Source organism: Sus scrofa, chromosome 13 (genome assembly GCF_054392235.1).
Source record: "Sus scrofa isolate SSC_HxYL_T2T_F1_AM1 chromosome 13, Sscrofa_HxYL_maternal_Yorkshire_Landrace_v2.0, whole genome shotgun sequence".
Taxonomy (NCBI): domain Eukaryota; kingdom Metazoa; phylum Chordata; class Mammalia; order Artiodactyla; family Suidae; genus Sus; species Sus scrofa.
The window spans coordinates 21,171,882-21,186,788 of record NC_139395.1 but is presented as its reverse complement, the minus strand read 5'-3'; the positions used below and the strand labels follow the sequence as shown (position 1 = coordinate 21,186,788).

The 14,907-nt window shown below is 37.2% G+C and overlaps 1 protein-coding gene across 9 annotated transcripts in view; it reads right to left on the bottom strand.

Annotated features, from left to right (window-relative positions):
* Positions 1-14,907, bottom strand: part of KCNH8 (potassium voltage-gated channel subfamily H member 8) — a 447,861-nt gene that overhangs the window by 124,107 nt on the left and 308,847 nt on the right. For all 9 annotated transcript variants that reach the window (XR_014824095.1, XR_014824098.1, XR_014824099.1 and 6 more), the window contains exon 8: positions 1,044-1,241. Coding sequence is in view for 5 of the 9 variants with exons in the window: in XM_084989953.1 (XP_084846079.1) it covers positions 1,044-1,241 (198 nt within the window). In the remaining 4 variants the exon portion in view is untranslated. The remainder of the gene's footprint in view (positions 1-1,043; positions 1,242-14,907) is intronic.

Below are 14,907 nucleotides of genomic sequence, written 5' to 3'. Positions count from 1 at the left end.
GCAGGGAGTTCCTACTCTCCTTTTCCTGCCTCCAGTCCACCTCTGGCACTTCCCACTGGTAGACATAACTGACATGAGTCGGCAAGAAGGATGAGATTTGCAGTCCAAACTCCGAGCTTCACAAAGTAGAGCACAGAAAGTGGGTTTGAAGCTCAGAGACGATAGTATAATAATTTGTCTGTGTGTTAGATGGGATAATAATGGTGCTGAACCCACAGATTTGGCCTCAGAATTGCTAAAGGTTTTGTACTGAAGAATTTAGAACAGAAAATGGACCACAAAAGCTATTAGTAGCAGTTAAATACTTATTATTATTATATTGGTGTTGGTTGTTTTGTCTTTAAGCTACCTATCAAATATCCTTAATTAACTATGTTAGTATTAATAAGATTTGATAACCCTGATCTGTTTGGAGATATAAAATGGTGTTTCAAATGAGTAGCTGCAATTCAGGCTCATATAACTCACAAACACTAGAGGTTCAATAGCATGTTAAAAAAAACCAAAGTGCCTGCCTTTTCAAAATTAACCATCAGGCAAAGGGTTTTTTTCATCTGTCAGAAAGTGGAATTCTTTTTGTTTTGTTTTGTTTTGTTTTTGCTTTTTAGGGCCATACCCGAGGCATATGGAGGTTCTCAGGTTAGGGGTCTAATCGGAGCCACAGCTGCCAGCCTACAACACAGCCACAGCAACATCAGATCCCAGCCGTATTTTCGACCTACACCACAGCTCACGGCAACACCAGATCCTTAATCCACTGAGCAAGGCCAGGGATCAAACCCGCAACCTCATGGTTCTTGGTTGGATTCATTTCACTGTGCCACAACGGGAACTCCCAGAACGTGGAATTCTTGACATCACAAACTCTCATTGCTAATCTACAAGTATATTAAAATGTAGCCACTGATTTCCTAATTACTCTTTTAGACTCTTCCAATGTAAACAAATCTACCTGTATATGGTTTTAGGACGAGGAAACAGAACCACAATAGCCTGACGGACAAGTGTTCCTTCTCTTGGTCTAAAGGGAGAATATTCCTTACCACCAATCAGCATGGTGCAGATGGAGAAGATCTTTTCTGCATCCGTATTAGCAGAGACATTCCCAAACCCAACGCTGGTGAGGCTGCTGAGGGTGAAGTACAGAGCAGCGATATAGGCACTTCGGATCGACGGTCCCCCCAAGGTGTTGTTGCCGTAGTATGGAGATTCCAGTCTCTTTCCCAACTCATGGAGCCAGCCTGCAGTAGAAGAAAGAATGAACATTTAGGCCCCCCCAAAAAGTCCCAGGGTTAGCACCTGGGTGTAATGATGAATGAACATTTAAGGATACTCACAGTTGCTCAGGAGAAATAAGAAAGTTAAAAGGAAGTTAAAGGTGAGGAATGAGATTCCATCGCTCTGAAAGCAAAAGCATCATTTTTACACAACCGGTTTTTTTCATTTTTTTTTTTTAAATCGTTCACACAGCTGAGACATACACACTCAAGAGTGGATTGGTGGTCAAAGCTGAAGAGGTTACCCCAATGCATGAAACTTCCTGCAGAGATAGAAACTGAGATTTCTACTCTCGGTAACAGTGTTGTATATTTCACCAGCCATTTAGCTAATTTCTCAATAGGGATTGGACAGGTATTTTTCAACCCTTCATGATGGTGAATAGCAACTAAACAAAAATCTAAACTTCAGACAGGCGAGATGGGCTTTATTTCTATCCTGTACAACTTTTCCATATTTTATCCACTTGTGCCGATATCAGTTGCCTTTCAGGTTTTTAGCTCATGTTTTCCACAGAAGCCTTCACTGCAACCTCATTCTGCTGTTTAGGGGTGGTAGGGAAAACTGTTCAACTAACAGATACCTGTAATAGAATTAAATTTCCCATCCAACAATTGTTTCATGATACTGGTGTACATAAGTGTAAAAACTTATCAAATTAAATGCTTTAAACATGTGCACTTCATTGTATTTCAATTAGACTATCATAAAGCTATAAAAAGCTAGGTTAATAAAGATGAGAAATGGTAAGTGTAATGTTAATAATAATAGAATGGAAACACAACACGAAGACCATTTTAAAATCCTTTATTGGAAATACCTGCCCTTTAACATTTTATATTCAAAATTTCTCTCTCTCTGTAGGTATGTGTGTGGCACAAAACACTATGACAATTCAGCTCAACCCACAAGGTTCATAAGACTTTTTGTTAAGGGATGTTATTCACTGGCCACTACTTTCCTATTAACACTTCATTTAATGGCTCTCCAAGAAAAGATGGAAAGTCATTACACTTTTTAAAGTAGTAACAGTGCTGTCAACTGAAGTTATAGCTTATGGAACTGTGCTAGGTAATTAAAATGCAAATTTGAAACAACTGGATTCCTGAGATCAAGGAGAAATGCTTAGTGGCAAGTACAAGGCCTTATTTATCCTGTCTCTAGGGAAGTGTTTCTCAGCTATTAGCTTGCCTCAGAAACATCTTGGGGGCTTGTTAAAGAGAGACAGTCCAGAACTATCCCTAGAGTTTCTGGTACAGTGCATGAGAAGGATGGGAGAAACACTGAGAGTTTGCCTTTGCAATAGGTTCCCTCATGATGCTGATGTTTGCAGATCTAGGCGACCAACGCTGGCTTCAATTGGCTTTTTTGCAGTACACTGTCCAAGTGCTGATTCCATGAATCAAAATTTCTGGTTCCTAGCTCAGGTATTGGTATTTTTTAAAACCTCCCCAGTAGAATCCAACATGAACATAGAACTTAGAACTGCTATTCCAGAACTTAGCAAAGCCCCTAACAAAGTGGTATTTTTAAAGGTAAATGCATTAATGAACCTATAATGGTTCTCGCCCTCTGTGATAGTATGAGATAATATGACAACACTGATGCAATATAGCAACACATGTGTACTTATAAATTTGTACTAGATTTATGCACAAAGTGTAATGAATGTGTTTTTTGATGAGAGAACAATAATAAAGCAAAAGTGACATATTATGAAAAGTGATGCCATTTGTCATCCATGAACATTTACTCTGTCTGGAAAGGCTTCATGATGGAATAAACTCTGCATTCAAACACAGATTTAAATCTGGACTCTTCCATTACAGGCTGTGGGAAGGATAACTTCTTTGAGTTTCATTTTTCTCACTTGTAAAAACAGGGATACTATCTAACTTACACAGTTGCAGTGGGATTAAATGAGATGCCACATGAAAAAAAAATGTCCACCCCTGTTACTGGCAGAGTTTAGTACATGATATCTCTCTTCCTCCTTTTTATGTTACTTAAATTGGAACAGAGAAAGTACAAAATTTAGAAAGTCAGAGAAAATATGAGCTCAGGAGTGATTTATAACGGAAAAGGAAGGTGGTGACTAAGTGTGTTTGGCAGCACTCAGGGGTGACGTGTGATAGAATTGAGCCTTCCTTTTTCTTCTTTCTTTCTTTCTTTTTTTTTTTTTTTTTTTTTTTTTTGCTTTTTAGGGCCATACCTGTGCATATGGAAGTTCCCAGGCTAGGGGTCAAAACAGAGCTGCAGCTGCCAGCTTATACTGCAGCCACAGCAATGCAGGATCAGAGCCACGTCTGTGACCTGCACCATAGCTCATGGTAACATGGGATCCTTAACCCACTGAGTGAGGCCAGGGATCAAACCTGCATCCTCATGGATAGTAGTCAGGTTCATAACCCTCTGAGCCACAACAGGAACTCCCAAACATTTCTTAACTAATAGATATGAGAGGAAGAAAATTCAGGTGACAGCTATTTTTAAAAATTGGGGGAGTTCTACAACAGTTTATGAGTCTGAAGAAAGACATGCTCCTTTTCCAAGGACAAAGCACACGTGGAGACACACACATAATTTTGTGTATGTTTTCATGTAGTTCATGGCATTTTCCTACAGGCCTGGTCCAAGTGCCCAGATTAAAACACTCTGCTCTAGAGTTTTAAGTGAGAGGAAGGAGGAAGTGATAAAGCATGATTGGGTACTACTTGGTTTCATCCTGTATAGAAAAAGTTTAGAAATAAAGACAACTTCTCCAAGATTACTTAAAGAGATATCACAAAAGAAATCAAATGTGCATTTAGAAAATATTACTGGTGCATTTATATGCAATGTAGGAAGAGTCGAGACAAGTAAAATCAGGAAGAAGAGATGACATCTGAATATATCATTATACTCGGATTGCTGATTTCTGCAGAGCAGAGCTCTTAGAAATATTTGACCCAAGCATAGTCAGGTATGGCCAATCACAAGTTGTTGAATGGCTAGAGAGCTGGTTATTTCTTATGTGCCTTCCAAGTAGTACTCTGAAAGGGATGCCATATTTCTGCTCAAAAAAGAAGTCTTTAGAGGGGCTTGTTCCTTTGTTCCATATTGGCCATTCTCACTCATTACTGAGAAGTCTGAGCAGCTGAAAAATGTCGTTTTGCCCAGAGAGTAAATATTGCATGACTAATTTTTTTTTCATTCAAAAAACCCCCAACCCACACAATAAAGCTATTACTTCCTCTCAGCTGAATCAGCTATACAATTGGGTCATGAACAAAAAATTGGACCCGGCTATTGATCTTGAATTAAAGTGCTCATTTGCTTATGGAACCCAAAGTTTTCTCATAAAAATAAAGCAGACAAGCCCATCCAATTCATTTGGTTAAACTCCTTAACTGGAACAAAAGTGAAACATTTAATAATTCAAATCAGTTTTCATATAATTTGATTTCCTTAATAAAATAGGATAAAATTTTGCAATAGATCATATAGATTAGATTCTCCCTCAACTCCTGTTCATTTATATATGTGTGAAACTGTCTTAGAAGTGATTCAGCGAGCAAAACACAAACAGATCTACTTTTGTTGATATCTCTTTCCTCTCTAGCCAACTGTTCTGTCTATTTTCAGAAACATCTTGTTTTTTAAGAAGGGTTTCTACTAAACTGTGTTATAGTTGATGGAGCAGAAGCAATAATGATGATAAAAAAAAATCCTGGTACCATGGAAAGGAGATAACACTCACAAATCCAAGGATTGGCTCTGTGGGCTAAAAAAACTTTTTCACAGAACAGCTTGTCCGAAATGAGAGCACATGTTCCACTGTAACAAGACAACATGTCACTGTACTGTACAGAAGAAGCAATTTAACCAATTTGGAAGCCAATCTTTTTTTAATCTGGAGAAACTCATCTCTAAAGGAAGGGATGTCCTAGAACAGTTTGTCTGCTTCTGCTCAATTTTTTTTTCCAAAAGAACATTTTGAAGGAAAAAAAACCATACACAAAATAAAGTAGAATCTAAATATACTGAATATACTACCATTTGGTAAAAAATGAAAGGTATCATAAAATAATCCTATCATTACTAAAATAGAGTAGATGAATAAAATATATTTTGGAATTAAATATCAATTTCAGAGACAGAATGACTCCTAAGGACCATGCCCACAGGAGCCTATAATTAAGCATGATAATTCAGCCCATGTATTTTTCATTCCACACTTACCATGGCCCAGAATTTTGCTTGATTACATATTTTTAACTCTAAACAAGAGTTTCTCATTCTTTTACTCATTAGATTTCCTATAATATACTTACTTTTATTGGGCATTCACAGTTTATACAGATGTGACATGCTTTATACAACAGATGTGTTCCTGAAAAGCTCAGTTTATATTAGTATTTGGTAAATTAACAAATATTTTAGCTTGAATGAAAAGAATGGGAGCGTGTTATTTAAGGAAAGCCTATGAGAGAGTGTGGCCAAGATGGCAGAGTAGGAAGAACCTGAGGTTACTTCCTCCCATGGGTACACCTAAATTACAACTATTTACAGAGCATCTCTGATGAGAAGGACCAGAAGGCTAGCAGCAAAGATCTGCAATTAAAGATATAAAGAAGAAACCACAACAAGGCAAGCATGAGGGGTGGAGATGGGATAGAGTCAAAACCCATAGCCACAGGTGGGTTAAGCCACAAATGGGAGGATAATTACAACGGCAGAGGTTCTCCCCAAAGACTGAGTAGTCTGAACTCCACATCAGCCTCCCTATCCTGTGAGTCCTGCAATGGGAATATAAGCCCCCAAAACATTTGGCTTTTAAGGCCAGTGCGACTTACTTTCAGGAGAACCAAAGGGCAGAAGGAAATAGAGACTCCATTCTTCAAGGGCACACAGAAAATCTCACATACTCCAGGACCCAGGGCAGAAGCAGTAATTGGGAGGGAGTCTGGCTCAAACTCCCGTGCTGATATTGGAGAATCTCTCAGAGAGGCAGTGGGCAACTGGAGCTCACCCTGATAACAAAGACATTGGTGGCAGCCATTTTGGGGAACTTTTTTTTTTTACCATGTGGACACTGGTGCTGATAGAGCACCATTTTGGAATTCTCCCTCTACCCCTTAGTGTTGGAACCTGGCCCCAACCACTAGACTGTCAATACCAATACTGGGACACCTCAGGCCAAGCAACTATCCTCATGGGGATACAGTCCCATCTGCCATCAAGCTAGCTGTCTAAAGAGCCCATGAGTCCACAGCTGCTCTGGTACCTGGCTCTACCCACCAGTGGCCAGCACACTGTACTCAACCAGTGGATCATTGAATAAATCAAAGCAGAAATTAAAAAACACCTGGAGACAAATGAAAACGAAAACACAGTGTTCCAAAATCTATGGAATACAGCAAAAGCAGTTCTAAAAGGGAAGTTTATCATGATACAAGCTACCTCAGGAAACAAGAAAAATCTCAAATATACAATCTAACTCCCAACAAACAAAAATCCAGGACCAGATGTCTTCACGGGTAGATTCTACCAAACACTAAAGAATAGTTTACATCTATCCTTCTCAGGTATTCCAAAAGACTGCAGAAGAAGGAACACTTCTGAACTTATTCTACAAGATCATCATTACCCTGATAACAAGGTCAAACAAAGATACTACAAAAAAGTAAATCAAAATCCTTGGAGTTCCCATTGTGGTGCAGTATCCAACTAGTATCCATGAGGAAAAGGATCCAACTAGTATCCATGAGGACATGGGTTCAATCCCTGGCCTCACTCAGTGGGTTGGGATCTGGCACTGCTCTGAGCTATGGTGTAGGTTGCAGACATGGCCCAGATCTCACATTGCTGTGGCTGTGGCAGAGGCAGGCAGCTATAGCTTTGATTTGACCCCTAGCCTGGGAACTTCCATATGCCTCGGATGAAGCCCCCCAAAAAAAAGAAAAGAAAAAAGAAAATTAAAAAACATATCACTGATGAAAATAGATGCAATATTCCTCAACAAAATATTAGCAAATAGAATTTAACAATGCATTACAAGGATCATATACTACAATCAAGTGGGATTTATCACAGAGATGCAAGGATGGTTCAATATTTGCAACTCAAACAATGATATATCACATTAAGAAACTGAAGAATAAAACTAATATGATCATCTCAATAGATGAAGAAAAACTTTTTGACAAAATTCGACATCCTTTTATGATAAAAACTCTCAACAAAATGAGTATAGAGGGAACATACCTTTACATAATTAAGGCCATATATGACAATCCCACAACTAACATCATCCTCAATGATGAAAAGTGAAAGCATTTCTTCTAAAATCAGGAACAAGACAAGGATGCTCATCCATGCCATTTTTATTAAGCATAGTATTGGAAGTCCTAGCCATAGCAATTAGACAAGGAAAAGAAATAAGAGGAACCAAAATTGGAAAGGAAGAAGTAAAACTCACTTTTTGCAGATATTGTATATATAGAAATTCCTGAAGACACAACCAAAAAACTGTTAAACTAATACCTGAATTCAGTAAAGTTGCAGGATACAAAATTAACATACAGAAATCTGTTTTGCATTTCTAAACACTAATAACAAGCTATCAGAAAGAGAAATTAAGAAAAAAAACCCTATTTATAATTGTGTCAAAAAGAATAAAATAACTAGGCATAGATCAAATGAAGGAGGTAAAAGACCTGTGCTTGGAAAACTATAAAACCCTGATTTGAGAAACTATAGACAATGCAAACAAATGTGTTCATGGATAATATAGTAAAATTTACTATATTATTCAATGCAAGCTGTAGATTCAATGCAATCTCCATCAAAATACCAATGGAATTTATTTTCTGAGATTTAGAATAATTCTAAAATTTATAAAGAAACATAAAATATCCCAACTACCCAAAACAACCTTGAGAAAAAAGAAAAAAGCTGGAGGTGTCATGCTCCCTGATTTCAACTATATGTCAAAGCTATAGGAATCAAAACATGGTACTGAGAGACACATAGATTGATGAAGCAGGATAAAGAGCCCAAAAATGAACCCACACTTATGTGGACAATTAATTTATGCCAAAGGGGAAAAGAACATAGAATGGGGATATGAGAGCCTCAGGAAAACAGAACAGCTAAACTCAGAAGAATCAAAGTGGACTACTCTCTCACAAAATGCACAAAAATAATTTCAAAATGGATTAAATGTAAGACTTGAAACTATAAATATCTGAGAAGAAAACATAGGCAATAATCTTTTTGACATCAGCCTTAGTAATATTTTTTTGTCTGTATCTCCTCAGGTGATGGAAACAAAAGCAAAAAATAAATAAGTAGGACTAAATCAAACTAAAAAGCTTTTGCAAAGTGAAGGAAACCATCAACAAAATGAAAAGTCAACCTACTGAATAAGAGAAAATACCTGCAAATGATACATTTTATAAGGAGATAATATCCAAAATCCAAAATATGTAAAGAGGACTCAACCCAAAAACTACTTGAACTGATCAACAAATTCAGCAAAGCAGCAGGATATAAGATTAACTTTCAGAAATCAGTCACATTTCTGTATGTGAACAATGAAATATTTGAAAATCAATACAAAAATACAATACCTTTTAAAATTGCACCCCCCCAAAAATCAAATACCTGGGAATACACCTGGCCAAGGAGGTAAAGGACTTATATGCTAAGAACTATAAAACATCCATCAAGGAAATTAAAGAAGATGTAAAGAAGTGGAAAGTTATTTCATGCTCCTGGGTTGGAAAAATTAATATTGTAAAAATGGCCATACTATCCAAAGCAATCTACAGGTTCAATGCAATCCCTATCAAATCATCCATGATATTTTTCACAGAACTAGAAAAAACAATACAAAAATTTATATGTAGCCACAAATGAGCCAGAATTGCCAAAGCAATCCTGAGGAACAAAAAACAACCAGGAGGCATCTCTCTCCAAGACTTCAGGCAATAGTACAAAGCCACCAGTCATCAAGACAGTGTGGTACTGGTACCAAAACAGACATACAGACCAATGGAACAGAATAGAGAACCCAGAAATAAACCCAGACACCTATGGTCAATTAATCTTTGACAAAGGAGGCAAGAATGTAAAATGGGAAAATGACAGTTTTTTCAGCAATATTTCTGGGAAACCTGGACAGCTGCATGCAAATCAATGAAACTAGAACACAGCTTAACACCATGCACAAAAATTAACTCAAAATGGCTGAAAGAATTAAATGTAAGACAAGACACCATCCAACTCCTGGAAGAGAACATAGGCAAAATATTCTCTGACATCAACCTTATGAATATTTTCTCAGGTCTCCCAAAGCAACAGAAATAAAAGCAAAACTAAACCAATGGGACTTAATCAAACTGACAAGCTTTTGCACAGCAAAGGAAACTAAAAAGAAAACAAAAAGACAACTTACAGAATGGGAGAAAAATAGTTTAAAATGATGCAACTGACAAGGACCTAATCTCTAAAATACACAAACAACTTACACAACTCAACAGCAAAAAAGCCAACAACCCAATCTAAAAATGGGCAAAAGACCTGAATAGACATTTCTCCAAGGAAGATATACAGATGGCCAACAAGCACTTGAGACAATGCTCAACATCACTGAATATCAGAGAAAAGCAAATCAAAACTACCATGAGATACCACTTCACACCAGTCAGAATGACCACCATTAAGAAGTCCACAAATAACAAATGCTGGAGGGGGTGGAGAAAAGGGAACCCTCCCGTGCTGCTGGTGGGAATGTAAGCTGGTACAGACACTATGGAGAACAGTATTGAGGTACCTTAGAAATCTATACATGGAACTACCATATGACCCAGCAATCCCACTCTTGGGCATATATCTGGACAAAACTTTCCTTGAAAAAGACACATGCACCTCCATGTTCATTGCAGCACTATTCACAATAGTGAAGACATGGAAACAACCCAAATGTCCATCAACAGATGACTGGATTAGGAAGAAGTGGTATATATACACAATGGAATAATACTTGGCCATAAAAAAAGAACAAAATAATGCCATTTGCAACAACATGGTTGAAACTAGAGACTCTCATCCCAAGTGAAGTTAGTCAGAAAGAGAAAGACAAATACCATATGATATCACTTATATCTGGAATCTAATATATGGCACAAATGAACCTTTCCATAGAAAAGAAAATCATGGACTTGGAGAACAGACTTGTGGTTGCCAAGAGGGAGGGGGAGGGAGTGGGATGGATGGGGTGCTGGAGGTTAACAGATGCAGACTATTGCCTTTGGAATGGATTAGCAATGAGATCCTGCTGTGTAGCCCTGGGAACTATGTCTGGTCACTTATGATGGCTTACGATGATGTGAGAAAAAAGAATGTATACATGTACGTGTAACTGGGTCACCATGCTGTACAGTGGAAAATTGACAGAACACTGTAAACCAGCTATAATGGAAAAAAATTAAAAATTATATTAAAAAAACATAATTAAAAAACTACAAAATATACAAAGAACTCATATAAACCAATATTTTCAAAAAATGGATTAAAAAATGGGCAGAGAATATGAATAGCCATTTCTCCAAGGAAGACATACAAATGGCCAACAGGCACTTGAGAATATGCTCAACATCACTAATCATCAGGAAAATGCAAATCAAAGCCACAGTGAGATATTGCCTCTTATCTGTCAGAATGGATATCATAAAAAAGACAAAAAACATAAAGTCTTAGTAAGGATATGGAGAAGAGGGAATCTGGTGCAGTTTTATTCTTCTCAATAAAATTGGAAAGCCTATGGTCAGTCTCTTTGGTGTTATAAAACAATTCAGTAACATGAAAAACTATCTAATAAAATATGAGCCTATAGAATGAGATTTATGTGTGTGTGTAAAGATGAGTTTTTTTTGAATAGAGAAAAGAGCGAAAGGATTAGCACGTGCATAATCATGTCTATACTTCAAAATGCTGTTTTACTTAATTTGGTATAATGAACAAAGTTGTAATGGGGTTTAGCTAAAAAGAAGAATGGAGCCCATGTTATTAAGACGACACGTGATTAATACTTTATTGAGTGCCTCCTGTGACCTAGACACTTCATTGAGTTACAAAATCTTCCATCCCATTCATAATGCACTTAACCCTACAGAATAGGTACATTTATCTTGTATATTTTGATTTATTATTTCAATATCATTACAATCACTTGGAAAGTATTTTCCCCATTTTTAAAGATGAGAAAACTAAGGCTCAGAGGGATTAAATAACTTGTTCAAAATGGCAGAGTCAGGATTTTAACTCAGATCTGTGTGCTGTGAGCCCAGGTTCTTTTCTGCTATGCTATGGTGCTTCAGATGCCATCCATAGACCCAAGAGTACTGGTGCTACAGCTCAGCTGCATTCCTTTATAGACACATTGCTATTTTTATCATGATATACATACATACATGGTGGAGAAAGAAGCAGTTTTAGTGAAGGCTCCCCAGAAGCAGAAAGGGCTTTAATTAGAAGTAATTTAAATGTTGGGTCCAGCAAATATCTGTAGGAGACAGTGAGGCAGGGACCCGGAGAAAGGGAGACAGTCAGTGAAGTATGCCATCAAGAAACTTACTATTACAGGCAACTAGCACTTAATCCTATTGGAAACCTCTGGGACCAGTGTAGAACACACATCCTTAGGAGAGAAGGGGAGGATTTGCATCATCTCTTGGCCATTGTTCATTAAAGACTTCTTCTCCTAGGGAGCATTAATTACCCACAGTGCCATGCCCCTCCACTGGCAAAGGAGCTTTCCATAGCTTGGAACAGTACCTCAGGCAAATAGACAGACCCTCAGGACGAGAATTGGGCAGATAGAGGGGACATGGTGGAGTACCAACATTTGTGACAGAAGCCAACATTTTTCAGGGCCAAGACTTTTACTCGGCTTTTTCATAGACCATCATTTCCATCTGACTCACAATAACTCTTTTTTTTTTTTTTTTGGACTGATAGAGCCCCAACAGAGAAGTTTAACCAATTCTCTCTTCATTTAGGTACTGTTAGAATTGAGAGGCAAATCCGTAACTCTCGAATTGAAACCCCCATTATTTTTCCGCTATATGATACTGCTTATAAAGAGGTAATCATTTAAAACTATCACTGAATTATGCTTATTGAAACCATTATTAAATAAGTTTACATTTCCAGTGCCCCCCTTTGCTGAGAGGGGGGAATGTGCCTCAAAATAAAATAAATAAAAAAGAAATCAGAGGAAATTGAAGATTTATCCAAATGTACTCCACAAGGTAGACATGGAACAATGTGGTATTTAGAACCTAAATATTACTCGAAAAATGATCAAGAAGCTTCTCAAGTAAATTCTAAGCAAGGAAAATACTATCATTAACATTTGCTCTCCCTCCCTCCATAGCTCTGAAGACCTACTTAATCTTCTTGGACATCATTAGGGTGAGGGGTGGAAAATCACTGTGATTCCTGTCATAAGGCAACAGGTGGCCGGCTGAGAGAAGCAAAGCAGTGGGACCCAATGACTGCTATGAGGCACAATAGGGATACTTCTCTGACCTCTTCAGCCTTCTTGGCAAGGAGCTGAGGTGTGGAATTGCTCAGTTGCAGAGATGATTGAGAAATATCAGGAGAAATGCCACAAGCGTGTGCATGCATTAATGCTTGTGTATTGGGGGGCTGGCAATTAAGGCCCAAGGCATTTGTAAGGTACTGTATTTGCTACTACAGATACTCAAAAGGAGTTGTTAAGCCCAAAGTATTGAAAAGCTTGAGATTTCATCTTCATTGTCTCAAAATAGCTACATCCACAGCTTTGATAAGAAACATACTTATCTCAGTTCCTTAAGGTTCATCCATCTAGTGCTTGCCACCATAACTTTTTTTTTTTGGTTTAAAGAAACATTTTAAAAAATTTTTATTGGAATATAGTTGACTTACAGTGTTGTATCAATTTCTGCTGTACAGCATAGTGACCCAATCATATATGTATATGTATATATTCTTTTTCTCATACTATTTTCCATCATGTTCTATCCCAAGAGATTGTGTATAGTTCCCTGTTCTATACAATAGGACCTCATTGATTACCCATTCTTTTCACTTAGGGATAATTTTAGATTAATGCCAAAGTTGCAAACAATATAAAGAATTCCTGTATATTTTTCACCTAATTCTCCTTGTTATGCAGTATCTTACATAATCATGACGCACAATTTGTTAAAATTATGAATTAACATTGTTACGTTACAACAAACATTGTTACTATACTATGAACTGTTTCTATTTTAATTGAAGAAATAGAAATGAGAAGCTCAGAGACTTAGATTCTAAGACACACTCTCCACCTTGACCCCCCATTTAGAGGATGTAAGACTAGGGTAAGACTAGGAGGGCACAAGGCTGTCGTGGTCTTTGACATTGATTCATTGACTCCACTAAGGAAGAGGCCTCGGTAAATCTGAGGTCCCAGTCTGAACAGGAACTTCATTACCTGGAATTCCCATGAATCACAAATAAGAGGAGACTTACATTTCTGAAGTGGTATAACCTGCCTTTGAGGCAAACATCTGAAATGAAAAGAATTAAACATGAAGTAATTAAGGCTGGACTTTGAGTGAGGAAATGGGGGTCCTAGTCTTGGTCTTGCCACTAATTAAGAACACGTATGATCCCTTAAACATCAGTTTGCCTTTCTGGTCTTCCATTTTTAACATGTATTCAAAGTTGAAGTTGGATTGAGTAATCTCTATGTTGTTTTCCAAATCTAAGATTTTATGAACTATGATGCTTAACATTTTTTTCACAAATGGTTGACTCTTTTTAAATCAAAATGCTTGTGTAATAACCCACGATTTTGTGAATTTATCTTTTATTTGTTTTTAATTATTTGAATGATGACCCCTCAAATATTGATGGGATAAGGATGGAAGTTTTTCATATTTTGACGCATGTATTATTTCTGCTCCATTTCCACTGCTGAACACTTTTGCAGAGTAAGAAATGTTATATGCTATTAGTACTGTCAAGAAAAAAATATGAACCACTGTGGTAAAGCTAGAGTTTGCCAGTTCTCTAAAGTCTACTTAAATTTGAAGTTTGTATAATAGAAACTTCCTGAATATTGACAACAAAGATATAGGATTTCACTTAAGCAATGATTAATTGAAATATTATATACTACTGCAAACTTTCAAAATAGGCTATGTATCAAAAAACCCAAACCAAAAATGAAGCCAGCAAAATAAAAATACCTTAGAAAGAATGAAAAATGTGACACAATCCGAAACCATGGCTGCGCAGCTACTGTATAGTTTTCTGATCAATCCTAAGAAGGGGTGGAACAGGCCATTTGTTTCTAGCCAACTGGGGCACTTCCAAATGCCTCTCAAATCCCAGCTAAAAACAGAGAAAATTTGAACTAAGTTTGGGTTCATGCCTAAGCAAGTTAGCAGAACATAAACTATGAACTATTTGTGCTTAACTTTCCTATATAAAATGCTCAGATAGCTCACAATATTTTCAGATCTGTGCCTCAATGTAGGCTTTTTTTCCCCCTGAGTAATTGCCCTGGTGTTTCTTGTGGTTTAATGAGTTTGTGGGATATACATT